General features: G+C 36.4%; 1 protein-coding gene across 1 annotated transcript; it reads right to left on the bottom strand.

The window, feature by feature from the left end:
• Positions 1-700: 700 nt before the first annotated feature.
• Positions 701-21,100, bottom strand: LOC127838118 (isocitrate dehydrogenase [NAD] subunit beta, mitochondrial-like). Its single transcript, XM_052365691.1, has 10 exons — positions 21,005-21,100; positions 16,196-16,243; positions 13,593-13,741; positions 12,962-13,102; positions 11,157-11,289; positions 7,966-8,099; positions 5,216-5,318; positions 4,399-4,545; positions 2,946-3,101; positions 701-1,290 (listed from the first exon to the last, which is right to left on the bottom strand). Exons 1-10 carry the CDS (start codon positions 21,062-21,064, stop codon positions 1,216-1,218), a joined length of 1,146 nt encoding a protein of 381 aa, XP_052221651.1. The 5' UTR covers positions 21,065-21,100; the 3' UTR covers positions 701-1,215.
• Positions 21,101-22,179: the final 1,079 nt, after the last annotated feature.

The raw sequence follows: 22,179 nt of genomic DNA, 5'->3' as shown, positions 1-22,179 counted from the left end.
CATCTGCGAAAAAAAATGCATTTGTTAATGTGTGATCGCGTGATAAGGCAATTATGGCCGCGTTTTTAAGTCGAGAAAGGAAACCAATTAATTTAACTGGATTTAAGGCATATTTGTGAACGTGAGTATAAAGAATAAAAAGTGCTCGATGTTCTTTTACTTGGTAACAATGGTGTACGATAAATAATTCAAAAAATAAAAAGAGAAATAGTAGTGACAATAACCAAAACAATAGTATTATATTAATTCAAAGACCTAGAGAATACTATATATATGTCTTTGATTAATTGTTTTACTGTCCATGTTCAGGCGAGAGACAGCAACAGCAAAGACTTCTTAACACCTCGTCACCATAAGCAGCACTTATTAAATTTGTTTATTCAGATGTTTGTATCTATAAACTAAATTCCTTTTTCTGAATTCTTGTTTAGCCCATTTATGCCTTGTGGACTCTCCCATCCTTCTAAATTGGTTCGATTTATTTCCAAAATCAGGGATGTCTAGTATATTTATTTCTATATTTAGAATATTTCTTACAGAAATTCCTTTAAGCAAACAGCGCAGACCCTGATGAGACGCTGCATCATGCGTCGTCTCATTTGGGTCTACTCTGTTTGCAAATGCATTTTTTCTAGATGCTAGGCATAAATGGGGTAAAAAATTATCTTAACGATTTTTCTTGAAAAGAATAAAAACAGAATTAAATGTATTGCTTTATTTCCGAACTTTAAAATGTAATATTGCAATAAATAACAAACAACAACGAAACACAGTAAAACGACATGAAGCACAAACATTACAACATCCTGCTACATGCAAATTTTGTGTGACGGGGTTTTCTGTTCTAAAAATAATATATATATAACATACTTAATATTATACAAACAAGCTAGAGAAAGGAAGTTACTAGAGGTCTATCTCTCATCCGCCAACTTACATGTAACACATTACGAACTCAAAAAACATACATAACATTAAATTGTGTTCAACATGTATATGCACACTATCTTTATGTTGCGCATGTTCATTTTGCGTTTAATGACACCAGAACACTGTTATATTCTTTTAACTATGTAACTCAATTCCAATGTGGAAAAAAACAAATTCATCAAAACAGAATATTAATTGCATGCGTGAAGTTATAAGTATGGTTAATGGTGGGCAGCTATACATTTTACAGAGCAATCGGTTGAGATTCAAACACCCATAGGGTCTTCAATGGAGGGTGTTGACGATGGCCTTGGTGAAGTCAACGGTGGTGGCATATCCCCCCATGTCTTGAGTTCGAACCTGGTACAAACAGTCAAACAAATGAATTATAAGTTCTCCGTAGCCTAGTGGATATGGTTTCCGCTCAGCGACGGGGAGGTCACAGGTTAGATCCCCACCGTAGTAACGTTCTTGAGATCTACCCCATGGAATCCCAAGTACTGGTTCTACTCAGGAAGCAGACTTGAGAGCGTTTCTATAGGGTTTCGCCTTGTGATGCAAACAAGCTTAAATAAATTGGTTTAAATGAAAGCTGAAACTGTATCATCTGATGAAGTTTTAATTTGTACAAAATATATTCAATGGCATTTTACAGCACACAAGTTATTAAATACTTAAATAACAGCAAAGCTACAACATATCACAAAATAATTAAATGTATTATTAATGCAGCTTTTCTGAGTACGAAAATGCATAATGAACAAAGGAATACCAGAAATTGTTCTGTTCATAACTACATTCTGGTACAGAAATGAAATGCCATGAGAATAATAACAAGAGAACCACATAACAGGTGCCACCCTCGGCTACAGGTGCAATTTTCAATAAATAAAAGCTTGTCAGAATTATTATTGTTTATTGTTTTATAGGTTACAGTGACCTTGACCTTTGACCTAGTGACCCCAAAATGGGTGGGGCGTGTAGAACTCATCAAGGTGCATCTAAATATGAAGTTTCAAAGTTGAAGGTGGAAGCACTTTGATTTTAGATCCAATGTTAAGGTTTTAGCACGTTGTGAACGGCGGTCGTCAGACAGGAGACATCAGAGGGCTGACGAGCTAATAACCATGAACAGATTAATTCGATGCCAGTATTCCACTGTTATCTGACAATTATAAATGCTCCATGTATTGCTCCCTAATTGCCAACTGTAAACAAGAAGGCCATGATGGCCCTACATCTCGCACCTGAATTAAAGTTAAACCAACTGTTTAAGACATTGCCTGAACCCATTCGACCCAGAAAAAATCATATCTTTGATAATGTATCACCATGTTTCATCAATATTGAATCATACATGTGGCCTCTCAAGAGGTAAAAAATCTTTAGGACATGGTCACCTACTAGTTTTGGACACACCTGACCTTTTCTAGCCAGGCTTAGATATTGTCAAGATCATAATGCTGACAAAATTTCATGAAAATAGAGTATTAAATGTTATTTCTTGAGTGATAACAAGATTTAAACTGGTAATCTAGTGATTGGACACACAAGAACCATATCTGACATTTGTCAAGATGAACATTGTTATCAAGTTTCATTAAGACTGAGTGAAAAATGATGCATATGGACTGGAAATGAGCATAAAGTCGACGCTGCACAACCAAAACACAGTGACAGACAACGACATATTTATGTCATTCACCATGGCTCACCTCGAGCACTTCCAACACTTCATCAAAACACTGTGTGAATATTAATAATATGAACCTTGTTCTGGGAAAACAAGGCTTATTTCATGTGAGTAAAGGGTTGTCCCAGATTAGCCTGTGCAGTATGCACAGGCTAATCAGGGTCAACACTAATAAGAGACTTCCATTTTATGAGAAAATTCCATAAGTGCGGAGAAGTGTCGTCTCTGGTTGGCCTTTAGAAACTGCAAGGGCTCATCTGGGACTCCCACTTTACGCATATGCATTATGCCCGGTTTTCCCAGAACCAGACTCATATGTTACCTTTCCAGTGCGCACAACTTTATAGATGGCCTCCTCGATTAGTTTGGCGTGGTAGACTAGGGACAGATGTCGCAGCATGTTACATCCCGCCAGTAACACAGCGGTGGGGTTGGCAATGTTCTTACCCACTGCTGTCGCAAAGGCGTGTCTGGCGCCCTGGAAATATAAGAATAGGAACTGTCTCAATAACACAATTTTGTTATCTTTTTTTTTTTTGAGCATTGTGTAGGGAAAACTGGGCTTCATGCATGTGCGTTAAAGTGTCCTCCAGGATTAGCCAGTGCAGTCCGCACATACATCAGGGGCAACACTTTCACCGAAAGTTTCAGCCTAAATTGGATTTTGTTTTAGTACACTTCCTTTAAACAAAAATATAATAAAAGCGAAAAGTGTCGTACTTGATAAGCCTGTGTGGACTACACAGGCCAATCTGGGATGACCCTTTACGCACATGCATTAAGCCCAGTTTTCCCAGAACATAGATCATATATTTAAATTGACAAATGCACAGATAATGTTGTATGGTTGAAACTAGAACTATCATTGTCCAGCCTGAAATACCCCGAGTAGATCACTTTTTTAGAGGGCATCGGAAATTATGTTTTTTTAAAGATTGGTTTAACAACAATGGATGATTCACACATATAAAGGTGTGCCTTGATAACTCACATTATGTTCAAGATATACACTGGAATATTTTCAGCATTAAATTCAAAAGGGCAATTACTGTTAAATTATGAAAGCTGGAGTTAAAGCTTTTGTGCACTGCACTTCCAATCATTGAGACCGAGCTACCATTCAAAAGTCAAGTAGAAAAGGGTATTAACTCTTAAAATAAAGGATGTTGATTTAGGGTTCTTGTGCACTGCACATCTCATCAATAAGTACTACCTATTAATTTATGTACTTAACATTTTATTTCCATTGCTAAATCATTTTAAATTTAACCTTGGCCGAACTTTCCCAACCAATTCTTAGACATAAGAATAAAAACTAAATTAGAACCAAGAACAAGAGACGTGTTTGTCAGAAACACAATGCCCCCTATTGCGCCGCTTTGAAGTCATGTATTTGAGCTTTGACCTCGAAGGATGACCTTGACCTTTCACCACTCAAAATGCATGCCAAATATCAAGTTGCTATCTTCAATATTGCAAAAGTTATTGAAAAAGTTTAACCAAGGTTAAAGTTTGTGACAGACACATACAATGACAGAAAGACAGGCCAAAAACAAAATACCCCCGATCATTCGATCCAGGGGCATAAAAATATGTTTTTAGCATAGAGGTGGTTATGACAAGTTTAACTCAAAATTCAAGCAAATATTGAATATTCTTATTTGAAGAATATTCTTTATTCTTGTACCTAAGACTAAGTCTTGTTTGGTGAACACGTGCCAATGTATGATATTTTCACCTGTTCAAATACTGCCACATTGTCCCTCTATTCTCACCTGTTCAAACACCGCCACATTGTCGCTGTAACACTCCCCTGGTACCACCCCGGCCCCTCCCACCAGCCCAGCAGCCAGGTTGTCTATGATGTTACCATAGAGATTGGGCATCACCATCACATCAAACTGGTGGGGCTTGGAAACCAGCTGTGAATATAGTCAATATTTATTATTGTATACTGTTGAAGCAGTGCCATTCACAAAAGAATAAAACAACCATTTCTAAATCAACAAGATTTCTAACTGGCAGAGCTTTGATGTTCTTAAAGTGCTCACCTTGTAACATAAACAACAGGGCCATGAGTGTCCTAAATTGCTCAATATCATCTGAGTTAAAGGTACACCAATTGTAATAAACATGACCTGGTGACCTAGTTTTTTTTACTGATATCAATTAGTGTTAATGCTATTGTCAAGGTAAACCTTCGGACTATGTTTGAGCAAGATTGAGTTATATGCTTTTATAGTGTCAACATGGTTTTTCTACGATATGACCACATGACTTTGGTTTTGGACACATGAAACCCAGATTCAAACATGTACCATAAATAAACATCCTGACCAAGTTTCATGACAAATAAGTCATACATATGGCTTCTATAGTGGTAACAAGGTTTTTTTTTATATTCGATCTGATGACCTTGTTTATGTTTATAAACACATGCAGCCCAGATTTAAATTTCATCTATATGGTGTCATGATAAACATTCTCAACAAGTTTCATCAAGATTGATTTTGAAATTGAGGCTTCTAGAGTAGTAACACAGTAAAGACTCCAGATGCTTTGACGTTACCGGTCCCAGCCCAAGCCATGTACCTGCATACAGCAGTTGTCTACTATCATGTTCTCCAGCTTGATGGATGGGTAATACTTTCCCACTTCCTCGCAGGATTTCAAGAACAAACCATCGCCAAGTTTCCTGAAATATATAACACACACATATTGTTTCTAAGATACAACAGCCTTTGACAAAACTATCTTAAATTCATCAATGTGGTTGTTTTGCAATAATGGTAAATTCTGAGAATATATCATCAACCAGTTTCCATAAAAAATACTTTAGAAGACTTAATAGTCATTTTTTTGAATATATAAATAATAATGGTAAATTCTGAGAAAATATCATCAACCAGTTTCGAAAAATAAATACTTAAGAAGACTTAATAGTTATTTCTTTCACAAAACTGTTCTATGCGTGTTTGTACAGAACTTATAAAAACTTTTCTGCCAAGTTATGCAAAACAATTTTCTAAAAAAATCGCATGTCAGTTTTGTCTCAAACCACATGCCCTAAGCACTGCAAACTGGTTCTGACATTAAAGCAAAAGCAATTTGTATTGCAGTGTGCACTTCACCAGTCTTGATTGTTGTGCTACTTGTGTCTTGTTGCTTTTGTTGTTGCTTTGCAAAAAATTATTAAGTTAAGATCAACAATGATTAATGTATTAAACTTTTATAAGCCCCAGCTATAGTCAATTTGCAATGAAATCATAAAAAATTTAACCACTACAGTTTGAGACATAATGTTTACCACTAGAATACCTATCATAAAAAAATTATTATATCTTTTAACTGTTAAAACACCATTGTTAAATTAAGGAATAATAACATACTTGTAACATTCACATATTGCTTTCTATTTTACTATGAAAGGACATCATTGTGACTACATTGAGCAGTAGCATTTCAAATATTATTTAAGCATGCAACTGCTCTAGCCAGAACTGGTCTTGCAAATTACAAGATGGTCATAACGGCCTTGAAAAGCTGAACTGCTTGAAGTTCAAGGTACACCATTGTTCAAGACTTGACCTGGTGACTTACATTTAACCCCACTAAACCCAGATTCAAAACAAGGTCTTGAGATTGTCAAGATCAACATTCTGACCAAATTTCATCAAGAGTTCAATCAAGATTCACCCATAAATGTGGCTTCTAGAATGGTCATATGTTGCTGTTTTCTAATTTAACCCTTTTCCACTCAGATGCAAAGTGAAAATTGCTATGTGCAAACAGCATAAAACAAGTACAGCCTGCGAGTAACAGGTTCAGGTTTTATGCCGTTTGCTACTAATTAGTATCTTAGGATTGGAAATGAAGCCTTTCAAACTTGAAAATATTAACAAGGGACAAAATTGTCACAAAACCAGGTTTTCATTGTGAAAAAAAATCTGATAAAGGGAGACAACTAAAACTGAACTTTTGAAATGAACAAACAAAATTAACGCCCTTTGTAAGTTTGTTTTAAAATAAATCTATTTTTAGTCGTGGCGACCTTGACATTGGAGATATTGACGTGATTCTTTCGTGCAACACACCGTCCCATGATGGTGAACAAATGTGCCAAATGATTTTAAAATGTCATAATGAATGACATAGTTATAGCCCAGACAAGCTCATTTATGGCTATTTTTTACCTTTGAACTCAAAGTGTGACCTTGACCTTGGAGATATTGACGTAATTTTTTCGCGCGACACACCGTCTAATGATGGTTAACAAATGTGCCAAATGATTTTAAAATCTCACAATGAACGACAAAGTTATGGATCGGACAAGCTTGTTCCGCCAGCCCGCCAGCCAGCCAGCCAGCCCGCCAGCCAGCCAGCCAGCCAGCCCGCCCGCATTCGCCAATCTAATAACCAGTTTTTTCCTTCGGAAAACCTGGTTAAAAAGGACTTAAATGTAATTTGATTTTCTAAAGGACTTCAAATGCGTCAAAGTGCGTTTCTGAGTGGTAAATGGTGAACTTAGGTTTTGGATACCCATGATCCAGACTCCAACTTGGCTTTGACATTGTAAGGATAAAAATTCGGATGAACTTTAACCCTTTGCTTGCTGGGAAATTTGTTGTCTGCTAAATTGTCGTCTGCTGAATTTCTAAAATTAGCATTTTCTTCATTGTTTTTCAAAGAATACTATCAGAATAGCAAACAGTTTGGATCCAGATGAGACGCCACGTTCTGTGGCGTCTCATCTGGATCAAAACTGTTTGCAAAGGCCTTTAAAATTCGGTTCCCGCACTGAAAGGGTTAATCAAGAGCTACAAGTTGACACAGCATACTGTACAACCCATGATGCACGACACAAGACTCGCCACAACTACTCACCGTGCTCAGGTAAGCTCATAAAATGCATTCATTTTCAATAAATATCAAATGAGCAGCATCATGGGAAAATGGGTCTTATGTTTAATGCGGCCGCATAGCTCTCGTCCAGCCTGTGCATCTGCTACCTGCTATCGAGACCACAAAACCTTGTTTGCCTTGTTAGCCTTCAGTGTATCTCCTGACCAGCCTGTGCAATAGGGCGGACTATTCTGGAGCTACCCTGGCCACAAAAAGCATAAGACCGATGTTCCCATGACACAGCTGAAATAAGACCACAACTTAAAACACTACTGCTAAAATGTTGTAATGCATGTGCATAGAAAAGACATTCTTCCACTTGTATCTGAATGCTTAGTCAAATGCAAACTTTGCATACATTCACCAGTAACTTACACCAGTAACTTACTGCAAGATGAAAATGTAATTTTAGCCTGAAATCACTTGCAAATTATTCATACATGATGTTTGCCTTATGTACGGCTGTAACCTTCTTTCGCTTGTGTCTCACTGCGTAGTCGAATGCAAACTTGGCGATTCTCTTTGACTTGGCTTCAGTGATGATTTTCAAGGACTCCACCACCCCTGGTACACTCTGAACAAACAGAAATGCAACGGAAATACAAAAATACAATAATGCAATAATAATGCATCAGCAGTATTTGTGTAATTAACCATTTAAATTGTTGCAAATACCATTTAAACATTGGTGTGGGGAGTACAAGTACCCTATGGAAAATAAAGTTGGGAGTACATGTTAACACTGGAACTCTGAAATGTATCAAGTTTCTTCATGTATCACTGATATTATTAGTATATTAGACTACTTATATTTATATGCTTTCCCAAATTCCGTCAAGATTTCCGACTACCGTAATTACTCTTTGTTTTTGGACACTTCAAAATAATTATTTTTATTCGTGTCCGAAAACTTAGATACGAAAAATATTCTCAAAATACAGGTGTCCGAAAACTTAAGAGTCGAAAAATTGAAGTGTCCCTAAATAGCGTCCATTGTATCAACGACTACCGGTCATAGCACGCGCTTGTAAAATACAGTATAGAATAAATCACAGTTATGTTTGCATTGCATTTTTAATAATTTTAAATGCTAAATTTATTTGACAGAAAGTTACTACAAGGTTGTACTTTGGCCAACGAGTTCAAAGAAGAGCATGTGAATTACCGATACTCGCTAGTATGAACCTGTAATTAACGCAATAAAAAAGCAAACTATGAATTCTTTGTTCGTTTCCGATAGTTGTTGTCTTACACCTTCTATTGGTCGTAAAACTTGCAATACGGTTCATCACACTTTGAAGCGTTTATTATTTGTAACAGCTATTTTACTGAGAATCGGCAATACCATTGCGGTAGATAATTGAATTTGTTAATTGGCACTACCCCTGATAATTGTCATAACGCTTATGCTATCGGGCGAAACCAATGTTTAATACCGGTTTACAAGGTTATTTACCCATTAATGCAAATGAAATGGTCCGTTGCCCTCAGGCATGCACCTGCCACGTTTTATGATGTTAATCCGGTTGTAAAACCCCATGATTGAAGTGTCATTAGATCTCGAAAACAGGACCAAAATTTGGTAAAATAGCGCTGTAAAATATACTGTCCAAAAACTTAGAGATATTAATTATGGACGAAAACTCGTGTGTCCGAAAATTAAGAGTCAAGAAAAATAATTATTTTTGCTAAAAAAAGGGTGTCCAAAAACTTAGAGTGTCCGAAAACATAGAGTAATTACGGTAAAATACTCGCTTAGACCATCGCTCTTAAATGAATTTTTATAAAATTCTAAATACCTCAGTATACTCTTTTTTTGTTCTAAAGTAAGAACTGTACCTCAAGACAAATGGCTGGGGAGCGGGTTGCCCCTCAATGTTGCATGTCCTACCCTTTTTTACCTTTTTTTATGTGTAATAATTCTTGTAAATACAGACTAGTCATAGGAACAAATATTTAAATCCAAAATTCCAATTGAAATATTCAATTTGTATGCAAAGAAACTTCCAAAAAGTGTAGATGTGCAAAGTTTCAAAAGTTTGCAGATGCCTTTCATGTATCAGTAATTGTTAGGATATCAGCTGCTATCATTGAACAATAAGATAAATGGCATACTGGATGATATCTGGGGAAGGATAGTGTCTTACAAAGTTTAATGTTTCAGTTTGTAAGGGTGTTAACAAACCATATTTAATCTACTGTCCATGATCATTGACAAATTATTCACTGTTCAGTGTCTTGCATTAAAGACAACATAGGTAACCAGACTTGCATTACCCTTAAATTGCGTATCATTTTAATTGCTATATCCCTATATTTAATCCATAATAATAAAATCAGAATTTCGTTACTCAAATTTTAACCAATTAAATGTGTATGCAATAAGGTATCAACTTAATTAGGCTAGAAACAATTTATTTAAAAATAGCAATATGTTCTAGATGCATCTCAACCTTGACTAAAAGTTGTCATAAAAACAGACATTCTTCATTGTAAGATTTCATCCATATTACATTACTCACTTAAAAATAGCACTAATTTAATGGGCGGGTGTAAAAGGGATGCAATAAAAGGTGTTGATTGGTTGATAGTTGAAACATATAAACAATTATTATTGATATTCAACGAAAAGCATGCTTATGTGAACTTAATTATGCGCTTGATAATAGAGAGCAGTTGACACCATCTTCTATGGGATTATCTATTAATGTATTACAGCAATCTGTCAAGTTGTCAACACATTAACAAAACAGTTGGGTGATATTTTACACCAATCCAGTGAACTTGAGATACATAGGTTGCTAAAGTAGTGTTGGTAATAAGGGTTGCAATTTCTGTTCTTATACCCTTATTTAAAAAAACAGCCTATGAGTAATTCACATTCTGCTTAATGTTTTTTTGCTGCTAATCTGTTCCTACACAAACTCGAAGAGCATATCTAAGTGGTGAAGTCTTAACAAAACAAGAGATGTGTTTGTCAGAAACACAATGCCCCTATTGCGCCGCTTTGAAGCCATAAATTTGACTTTTGACCTTGAAGGATGACCTTGACCTTTCACCACTCAAAATGTGCAACTCCATTAGATGCACATGCATGCCAAATATATCAAGTTGCTATCTTCAATATTCAAAAAGTTATGACCAAACTTAAAAGAAGGTTAAAGTTTTAGGAAAGAAAAATACAAATATATTTGACCCTGACCTTGAAGGATGACCTTGACCTTGACTTTTCACCACTCAAAATGTGCAGCTTTGTGAGATACACATGCATGCCAATTATGAAGTTGCTATATTCAATATTGCAAAAGTTATCAAACTTTAACCAAGGTTAAAGTTTTGTGACACACACAATGAATAAGAGAATGACAGACAGACATGCCAAAAACAATATACCCCCGATCTTTCGATCCGGGGGCAAAAAAAAGAATCCTAAGAGATCAAATGTTGCTTATGAGATAAATTAATTGTTCTTAACTAAAAATTGTAGTGCAGTGAGAGGGGTTAGATTCTTATTCATATTGAACTGCATTAATGGTTATTCAATGAAAACATTACAATTTGACGAATATTCATTCTTTAAAGACTAGAGTCTAAGACTTGTTTGGTGAATACGGGCCCTGAAAGCTGATACCTCATGTTCAAGAGCGCTGTATTCGCCCTCTGTTTGCTCTCTGATAATCACAAAGTCCAGGTTGTTATGCCTTGTGTGGTAGCCCGGTAGGCTCCGTACTGGAACTACGTTTGCGTAAAGGTCCAAGTCACGCCTGGGGACATAATAATAAATGAAATTAGTTTTGTCCCACAGTTTATCACTTTATTTATAAAAAGAATAAAGACTTAAGCTTGTTAAAGAGCTACATGCATTGATTCATGTCAGCAATATAATATTGTTATCTGATTATTTTACCTTTAAAGTAGGAATTAAATTATTCTGTTTTGTACATAGATTCAATCTTGGCTCCTTATTATCTAACCAGGCCATCAAAGTACTAAAGATAATAATTCTGGATACCATAACTTTAAATATCGCTTTTTATGATTTTTGACTGGCGTGACTTAAAAGTTATGAACCAACCCAATTAGGAATGTCAACCAGAAATTCCCGAAAAGTTGACAGTTACAAAGACTGGTGCAAAACAGCTTTTAAATGCAGTTGGCCCAAATAAAATACTTGATCGGAAAGATTGACATTTTTCACATTAATCTGATATATTCTTTCACAGAATACTATTTCACAGAATACTATCTTTTAAAACATTTAAAATTGATCTTTTCTGCTCTAACATTTCGAGAAAAACAGCGAAGCGACAGACATTCTTGAAATGCGAAATTCCCCGAGATTTTACGCTCATATGACGTTATTTCTATTTTTAGTAACATACCATGTGCTCAAGTGTTTTCAAATTCAGAATGCCATTTCCCGGTATTTAAAATAATTCTTGCATGTTTTGTTAACAAATTGTAGTGTTAATACAAACTCAAGTAAAAAATATTTAAAATAACCTGATTCACCTTGAAATCAGTCTTTTAATCCATCAGACGTTAGTTGTTAATCACAAATTTCAATTTCAGCAAAAAATGTCAAGGTCGATCCAAAAGTATCAAAATGAAATCTCGTCACATGACAAAGCGACAATGGCGTCAAAATTGTGAATTTCAGGCTGATGCGAGTTATTTTCATCTTTTGTAAGATGCATCTGAAACAATTGAACCTTAAAATGAGCCCTGATGCAGTAATTTATATTCATTGACCAATATATGTAGAAATGTATCCAAGAAAATGAACTGTCTTTGATTTATAGCGTGACATAAATATGTTATGACTCTGGTTGACTTTCGATATGGGGTTCGCTTCAGCGTACTGATCTGTAATACTGTACGCTGAAGTTTCTTTAGCTATAAAGATAGTTGCATGTCTGGGACACCAACTTTAAAAAGTAAGTTCCTATCCCTGCAAATTATGGCATTGGCACGAAATGCTTCAAAATAATCTAGTTTAAGATAAGTGCATTATTAAATGTTAGGTTTAATATTCCTTATTTATTCTATAAATGCACAAAATGCTAGAAAGTGGCTATCAAATAAAAGGTGGAATTGCCATGACGTTATTAGTATAATGTCGGCCTAGCAATAGGGAGGTGATAGGTTGGATCCCCAATTTGTAAGCATTCTTTAGATCTCCTCAAAAGACACCAAGTAGTGGTTCCAACCAGGATACGGTCTCGAGAGCATTTCAATGAGTCTTAGGCTTCCTATACAATCATGCTTAACTAAAAAGGTTTAAACTAAAATGTTACAATATAATCTAGTTTAAGATGAGTTTATTAAAGGTGGGATTTAATCTGCCTTATTTATTCTATAAATGCACAAAATGCTAGAAAGGATGGCTGTTTAAAAACAAAAAGTTAAAAAAATGTTAGTTGGATATTCAGTTGCCTGATTTTCATGTTGAGCGTGCGGAGTTCACTGCCCTTGAACGTGTGCGGGGAGGAGATGATGCCCTTCAGTCCAACGCTGTTACGCCTGAACGACTCCAGAACGGTGTCATAGTTGGCACTTTGGGATCGGGCAACCTCACTGGAATTATTAGAAAATGTGTCAATTTATAGAGTATGACAAGCTGATAAAACTGTTCTTTCTTTTTCTATAATACTGTACAGTTGTAAGATCATTTTTGATTTTAAAACACTAAACTTAAAAATTCCAAAGTAATTGAGCCATTTTGATTTAGAACCCCCTTGTAAAAAAAAGCTGCCATTAAGAAAACATATTTTAAAATCAAGCGTTGTTCGAAAAAAATAGGCTTAATTTATGTGTGTAAATTGATGTCCCAGATTAGCCTGTGCAGTTCACACAGGCTAATAAGGGACAGCATTTTCTGCTCTTGATGTATTTTTAGTTTAAAGGAAGTCTCTTTTTTAGCTAAAATATAGTTTAGGCGTAGTGTTGTCCCTGCGCAGACTGCACTGGCTAATCTAAGATTTCACTTGACGCACCTGCAGAAAACCCCCTTTTCCGTGATTAAGAATAGTTTTTTAAAATCAGTGAAACTTCTTCCAACAAATACCTGAGGAAGAACTCCTCAAAGTCCACAGGCACTCCTGCAGTCTTGAAGATCTCCTGTAGAGAGGCCATCATCTCCGGCCCCACCCCATCTCCGGGCACCAGGGTGACCACATGACGACCGGCGGGCTTCGACACAGGCTCTGTCACCGCCTGCAAGGCAAGCCCACATTGATTTCAAATCAAGCAGAATCCTGCTTTAACCCTTTGCATGCTGGGTAATTTGTCTTCTGCTAAAATGTTGTCTGCTGAATTTCTAAAATAAGCATTTTCTTCGATTTTTTTTTCAAAGAATACTATCCGAATAGCAAACAGTTTGGATCCTGATGAGACGCCACGTTCTGTGGCGTCTCATCTGGATCCAAACTGTTTGCAAAGGCCTTCAAAATTCGGTTCCGGCACTGAAAGGGTTAAGCATTTTGCAATTTTATTAGTTTTATAAATCCTATAAATGATATGCCTTGAATGATTTTGATGCAAATGTTACCATGAAACTATCACTAAAATGAATTTGTATTGTATATTTTGTTTGTTTTTTTGCTAATAAATATACTAAAATTCATGCAAAACATTATTTGTAGAGCAATCAACAACTATTCAGAAACAAAATATTTTCAAGACTTCAACCAGTACATTGTATTTTGACCCCTAAACATTTCATTTGACTCCTGAAAATTTTAAAGCAATGGGCCATTTTACTCTTGGCTTTCAAAAGCTATTGAAAACTCTCTAGATAGGGCTTTAACCCGTTACATTTTGGTCTGAGGGTGTTTAATCCCCTTTGCATGAGCATCAAAAGGTACTGAAGAAGAGTAAATTCTATTTCAGAATTTAAATGGCAGTGCGTGGCCTGAACAAGCATTTTAATGTGAGATGCTATTAAGTGTGAAGTATGTGAGTGTGAATTTACAAATGTATATACATGTATATAGACTAAGTGTAATGTACCAGCATTTTTAAAATTATATTTCAAAAACAATGTTCATTGTTGACCAATACCCACTACGTATGCTCAACATTGCTTGTTGTCGGTACTTCTAACAAGTACCCTATGTACTCTTAAATATACTTCAAAGTACCCAGTGTACGGACATGATACTAAAAAGTAGTACCAAGAAGTATGGCTGGGTGCCTTTAAGTGTATTTTCCCTACCCGTGTTCATTGTGTATACTTAGAGAGTACCTAGGGTACTTTTAAATAGTACCTGAGCCAAACATTACCAATCAAGCCTACTCACAATTAGTTAAAAAAATACATTATGCATTATTTTAAAGGTCTTTACTTCATTTGACCTCGTAACAAGAGCTATGTTACAAAATGTATGTTACATGAGGTTCATGTTGTATCTGTATCTCATATAGAAATGCAGCGATCATTTTCCTTCTTTATCAAGTACCAGTTAACTGCTTTCCCAATCAGACAAAAATGCCAACATACCCAATTGGCGTCTTAAAAAAAAAAGGCGTATTTGAATAAATCAATAAGTTGTGCGTACCCACACTGAATCAATTAAACTTAATAACACAGCCAATACAATGGATAGAGCCATTCATTTCCAGTGTGTTTTACCATCGATTTTATTTCTCATTTTTTAACTCTTATTGTTGTTTTATCTGAAATAAGACATTTTAAAAACTACGCGACAAAAAAGTGGTCATCAGCCACACAAATGCTTTGCATTGACAAAGTTTGGAGTCTTCAAAAGGCTGGACAATTTCTCAGTCTATTTACCAAGAGTCATTCCAAAATAAAACAAGAGCACCGCATAACGGGTGCCACGCTCTGCTGTGGGTGCAGTTTTGAATAAATGAAAGCTTGTCAGATTTTTTTTTTTTTTTTAGAGGTCACAGTGACCTTGACCTTTGACCTAGTGACCCAAAAAATGGGTATGGCATGTAGAACTCATCAAGGTGCAGCTACATATGAAGTTTCAAAGTTGTAGATTGAAGCACTTTGATTTTAGAGCCAATGTTCAAAACCTTAACAAAATGTTAAGGTTTTAGCACCACGCAGACGTCGGACGACAAGCTGGCTACCTCGGGTTTTCTCCGAAAACAGCCGAGCTAAAAATTGATTCTGAGTGTGTCATGCAGAATGAAATTCACACTGGTTCTGGTGCAGTAAATGATTGTGTTCTTCATACAAATTTATGAATGCTTGTAAACAACTATTTTAAAGTTTGTTTTTTGTACCAAGCAATAAATAAAACCCAAACTTACCATTTCACGATGCAAATTTCCTAATTTTAGAATTTCATACCACGAATTTCCCAAAGTTGAGGATTTTACATGGTATTTTATTAATTGGACTGGTACTTTTCCAAATTGGACGAAAAAAATTGCTGAAGTGATAAGCAGATGCAATAGTTAAACACTCAATACTTATCATGGGTTAGGCACATTGCAATGTAGACTGTTTAAAAAAACAACTGAACTACATAATTGTATTTCTGCAAACAGGCAGAGGTTCTGAAAAGCCTGCAGCAAATTATGCAATTTGTGTAACTTAAAATGCTATTGCTTTTCAGACATCCAAAAATGTGTTTTATACGTCTTACACACTATGAACATTTCTGTCACTATATTGAAATATCAGAAACCAAATACCATCAGCCTGCTTGTTGAATGAAACTCATTCTTCTGGACTTGCAAAACCTGCAAAAATAGAAACAATGTTATATGTTCCTATATTCCTAATCATGTAACAAATATATCTGTATTCCATTAGGTAAAACTATTTTCAATGATTTACACATGCCCATTCTACCAATAGAAATAAAATAATAAAATTTAACAGATGCTGGGTATCCACTACGAACAAGCTACTGAACCAGCTTTGAATTACAGAGGCTAAAAAAGCACACAGTTATAAGATATAAGACCTTAAAGCTTGGCTGATATAAAACACTTTTTTCATCATGCAAAAATATATAAATTAATTTTTTGGATGCATTTCCTTTTTATTGAAGGTCTTGTCATGTTTTGTACACAATAATGTCCATATATTTATTACAATACATGGTTATCAAATATCTAAGCTTTTGCCAGTAAATTAGGTAGCATCTTATGATCTATTATCATATTACCCTTTAATCTATTCTCTGTGAAAGACACCGACCCCCGCCCCACAAATGTCAATTTTGATTATCCTTTCCCTGCATTATACATACTGCCGCAAAATTTAAATATCTGAATCTGAATGGATACGTTGAAGTGACCAAGTTTGGCTTTTATTCAACGGGGAGTGCGCATGAAATTAATATGAGCCTGGCAAATGTCCCACTTTTGCCGATATTGCGGCCTTAAAGCACTCAATAGATGTTGAGTTCACTGTGCTTTCACTGAGTAAGTTCCAGTCAAGGATAGTACGCGGAAAGAAAGAGTGTTTGAATTTATCACTGTTTGTGTGTAATGGCTGGTAGCACTTAGAGTTATTGTTCACCGATTTTAACACTATATTGTCGTGGACGTAATCTTCAAACTTCTTAGCCCTAATAGTGCGTTTCGGTCTAAGTCGATGCAAATAGTGATCAACGTTTATAGCCGGTACGTGCCCTTTCACTACCTTGTACAAGAACGTCAATCTTTGGTGGCGTCGCCTTTCTTGTAGTGTGGGGAGGTTTAGATCGTCAAGCATGGCTGTTACACATCCTTCTTGTCTGGATTTGTAATCTCTGGTGATAAGGCGAGCCGCAGATCGTTGGACTCTCTCTAGCTTGTCTATGTCACCTTGCTGGTATGGGTCCCACACTACACTCCCATACTCCAGTTTAGAGCGAATGAGCGCTTGGTACGCGGTCTTCCGGCAGTTTTGGGGGCAGTATCTGAGGTTGCGTCTCAGGAAGCCTAGTGTAGAGTTGGCCCGTTTAGTAATGTTTGAGATGTGGGTTTTCCATTTCATGTCGTTGGAGAAAGTTATTCCTAAGTATGGGTTTTCTTGTACATTTTTGAGAATTGTGTTGCCAATGGTGTAGAAAAATGAGGATTTCGTTTTTGAGCTGAGGAGATAACATTTCTTAGAGTTGAACCGCATTCCCCAGTCCTGGGCCCATATTTGTAAATTCTCAAGGTCTTCTTGTTACGGATTCGGTGGTCTTTGATTGAATTGATGGCTCTATACAGTAGGCAGTCGTCTGCAAACAGCCGGATGTGGGATTTCACCCTTTCTGGTAGGTCGTTGATATGGCAAAGAAACAGCAGGGGCCCTAACACTGTGCCTTGAGGTACGCCAGATCCTACAGCAACATTACGGGATTTCTCTCCTTCAACCACGACGCACATTTCCCGTTGTGTGAGGAAGTGGGATATCCAGTTGTGTATTGGACCGCAGATGCCGTAGTGTTCAAGCTTCAGCAGAAGGCGTTGGTGGGGCACGGTGTCAAAGGCCTTACTGAAATCTAGGATGATGGTGTCAACCTGTTTGTTCTGGTCATGGTATCCGAGTAGGTCATGGGCTGTGACAACAAGTTGGGTTTCACAAGAGTATCCTGAGCGGAAGCCATGATTTAGGTTTGTTAATACTTTGTGTTTGTCCAAGTGGTTTAATATGTGACGACAGATGATATGCTCCAGTGATTTTTTTTGCTCAAATTTACAGCCGATTTTCGGCTGCTTCCCAATCGCAAAAATACACGTTTTTCCCAAAAATCTGACCAAAATTTCCCAAAAAAAGCCCAACTTCCAAAAAATATTTTTTTTTTTTTTTTTTTTTTTAAGAAAGAAGTCTCATATAACTTAATTATGATTTCTTAAATCTAGGTCTCAACTTTATTTTTTAAACATCTAACAAAATATATAACTTGAATCTAGTCATTTTTGTCCATAAATCATTCCCAAACTTGCCACTTTTATTGATTAAAATAAATCCCAATTTGACCAGACTCCTTTTCTAGAAAACTCCCTGAACATGCACTTAAAAACAATATCACTTCTGTTACTTATAATCCTATTTATAATGCTTAATTTTTCCCAATTTCATGGTTTATCGCGCTATTTTTCCCAATTTCACAGTTTATCGCGCTAATTTTCCCAATTCAAAAGGCACAGGCTGTAACAAATTAAAGCAAAAAAAATCACTGTGCTCCAATAGCTTGGAGAGCACGCAGGTGAGTGATACCGGTCTGTAGTTTTCTGGCGAGTGGCGATCTCCATTCTTAAAGACTGGGGCAATATTTGCCTCTCGCCAATCCTTTGGAAGTTCGCCTGTGTCTACTGACGTCTGAAAGATGGCAGCAATGGCTGGTGTTGCCTCTATAGCACAGGCTTGCAGTACTCTGTTTGGAAGTTCATCTGGTCCGGCTGCTTTCCGGACATTGATGTTTTTCAGCAGCTTGAGTACACCATCCTCACTTATGTGTAGTGGAGGGATGTCGTCATTTACCCGCTTTGTTAGTTGCGGAGTTGGCTGGTTTGTGTCATCCTTGGTGAAAACAGACTGGAACTGATTTACTAGTATTTCTGCCTTGCTTTTACTGTCTGTGATGAGGTGTCCATGCTCACGTAGAGGAGCTGTTCCAATGTTATCCTCTTTCCTGGACTTGACGTAATTCCAGAAGGGTTTTGAGTTATTGTTTTGGAGGCCCTCTTCTATTATTTGGTTTATGTGATTCCATTCAGCTTTGTGCATAGCTCTCTTTGTTTCCTTTTGGCATTTTCTGTAGTTAGCCCAATTGTTAGATTTCTTTGCCTTTTTGTAGAGTCTGGCTTTGCGTTTCAGTTGACGTTCGATGTTTCTGGAAATCCATGGAGCTGAATTATTTGAAGGTCTCATTTTAGATGGTATATTAGAATGGATAGCTGATGAGAGTTGGGATTTAAATGTATTCCATAGTTGATGAACGTTGTTTTTGTTGTTTTAGAGCTGTACTACTTGTCTTGATATGTCTGTGATGTCGGCCTTCAGATGGTCCCAGTTTGCCTTAGAAAAAGTGAAACATTGTCTTGGTTTTTGCTTAATATAATAGGGTTTTGTGTCCGAATCAGTTACAACAATATCGTGATCAGATATCCCGGGGGTGTTGGCAGTGGACTTGATTAATGATGGGTTGAAAGTGAAAATGAGATCAAGGAAGCTGTTTTCTCTGGTGGGCTTGTCATGCACTTGAGTGAGGTTGTAGTCGGTTGATAGGTCGAGTAGAGCTTGCTGTACATCTCTGTCCTGGGCTTCCCTACGTACCGATAGACTTCCCCAGTCAATATCAGGGCAATTGAAATCACCAGCTATGATGGTTAGCCGTTCCTTGTCACTCATAGCCATCTCTATTGATTTCCGTAGTTCGTTTACATCTGTCATGTTTCTGTGAGGCATGTAGAAAGATGATACTAGTAGTTTCTTATTGTTTTTTAGCTTGATTTGGACCCATTCAATCTCACAGTTGGTGACTAATTCCGCTTTCTCTTCAGTAACAAGGTCTTCATGGACAAGAACGAATACTCCACCCCCAAGCGTTCCTCTGTCATTTCTGTATGCCTTGTAATGGGCAGGAAATACCTCGCTGGATTGTATGGCGTCTGTTGCAGTTGGTTTCCCTGGTTTGAAACCTTTTAGCCATGACTCTGTGCCACAGACTATATCAGGTTTGATGTAGTGGAGAGCTGCTTTAAGTTCTGAGCATTTGCTTCCGCAAACACTGCGACAGTTGATGTTCATGATGCGAAGATTTCGTTTCTGCGAGACAAGGAACAAGGATGAACTGTTGGTTATTGATTGGGTAGTTGAAGAGGAGCGTTGTTGTCTTGATAAGCAGGGTCTAACTGTAGGGCTGCTGGAATGCATAGGACTGAATGTGGTGCCCGATGTGAATGAGTCTATTTGTAGAATCAATGTTTGACAAATGTTCATAAATGTTTGAGCTAAATTCAAAACTTCTAAATGTAAAGCTGGAAATATTTACACTTTCGCATTTGCAGCATAGCCATTGTATATGCGAGTGTTTTGCTAGAAGGTCGTAATCAGCAGAGCATAGATCGAGACAGGAAATATGAAAGAGACCTTAATTATGACAACCATATGCATAGATAATTCAAGTAGAAACAATAAGAAAAAAGTTACATTCTAATTTCATCTCTGTGATTAGTGCTTATAAACTGACCATCCTTAAGTTAACCTATTTATGAATATTTATGTAAATCAGGTTCGAGATGACTTCATGCAAGTCAGATATAGGACCGACTATCACTATGATTAAACCATAATGATAAATATTGACTCATTCACGCAATGCCACTAATTTTTTTACTGATCTTCCTAAATTTCATTTTAGATAAATGCACGAAATATTAAATAGTGGCATGTAACCTTCAATGTCAAATCTTAATCCTCTCCTTTACTTATAATCTTTGTAATAACATCCACTATACGACATAACATGAACATATATTTAGATATAATTTGATAACAAATCATTATTTTCTTACGTGGTTAAGTATAATACGCGCGGGTTTAGGTAAACATTTTGTGACTACGGACGCTGCCATTTTGCCAAAGGGACAAACTGTTGTAAATAAGATATGTGTTATCATTATGATGATTATCATTTTACATTATATTTAAAATTTTAATTATATTTATATTTAATTTTGAATTGAACTAAATATAAAGCCTTGTATCTGTGGCTCGTTATTATTATTTATTTTTTATGGTAGCTAATCCCTTTCTGATGGTTACATTATACCAAATATTTTGGTCATGTAGGCTGCACTCTCAAAATAAATCAACATATTTTCTCGAATGCATATTTTACAATTTAGACAGTTGTTTTGGTTTTATCTTTAGGGGATATTCACATGGTATACATAAGTGTTGACCGTGAGTTTTCACTAATAAATACTGAATTACATTTTAAATTAACTTAGCATACCTGACGCTGTGCATTAACAGGATGCATGATCAAACTGGTTAACATGGGTTACCAGACGGGCTGGACAAAATGTAAACTCAACGTTAAGATCTTTATTTTTGGAAATATCTCATATTATTGAGATATATTTGCAAAAATCTTTAGTGTACACAAGACCGTGTTTGTTGCTGTGTGTGCCGATATCTTAGATGTAAGAATAAATTATTGAACACGTCTGAAATCGGTGCCAAAATTTCACGTTGCGTGCAGCAAAACCGTGTACATGAATGCTGTGCACATCAGATTAAATAAAGTAATTCTGATGTATTTCACCTCGCCAAAAGCAGCATAAAACTGCCTTTTATGCACTAGTTGAAATTCTTTAGACAAAAAATGTTTAAAAACGTTATTTGAAAAAAGCACTACTTATTGCCGGTGTGTTTACACCCATTAACGTTTGAGTGTGAACCCAACAAAGTCACAAGATTCTCTCTGTTAAAGTGTACGTAAAATTGCTTAAAAAAATCTTCCATCTTTGCCGCATAGATTTAGAACTCTTGTATAAACCCTTTTCAGGCATTGTTAACGTTCAGCCCCTTGGTTCGCGTACACGATAAAGTACTCTAGTGTCGCGTCGATTGTCCTTCCACGTTTTTTTTCGGGACATGATCTGAAAACTTTACACATATTTTCTTCTGGTTATACCATCGGCTGAATGCGGGTCGAAAAAGGGACGGGAGTAACGGACATTGC

The sequence above is a fragment of the Dreissena polymorpha genome, chromosome 7 (genome assembly GCF_020536995.1).
Source record: "Dreissena polymorpha isolate Duluth1 chromosome 7, UMN_Dpol_1.0, whole genome shotgun sequence".
NCBI classification, from domain to species: Eukaryota; Metazoa; Mollusca; class Bivalvia; order Myida; family Dreissenidae; genus Dreissena; species Dreissena polymorpha.
This window is presented reverse-complemented; position numbering and strand designations above follow the sequence as displayed.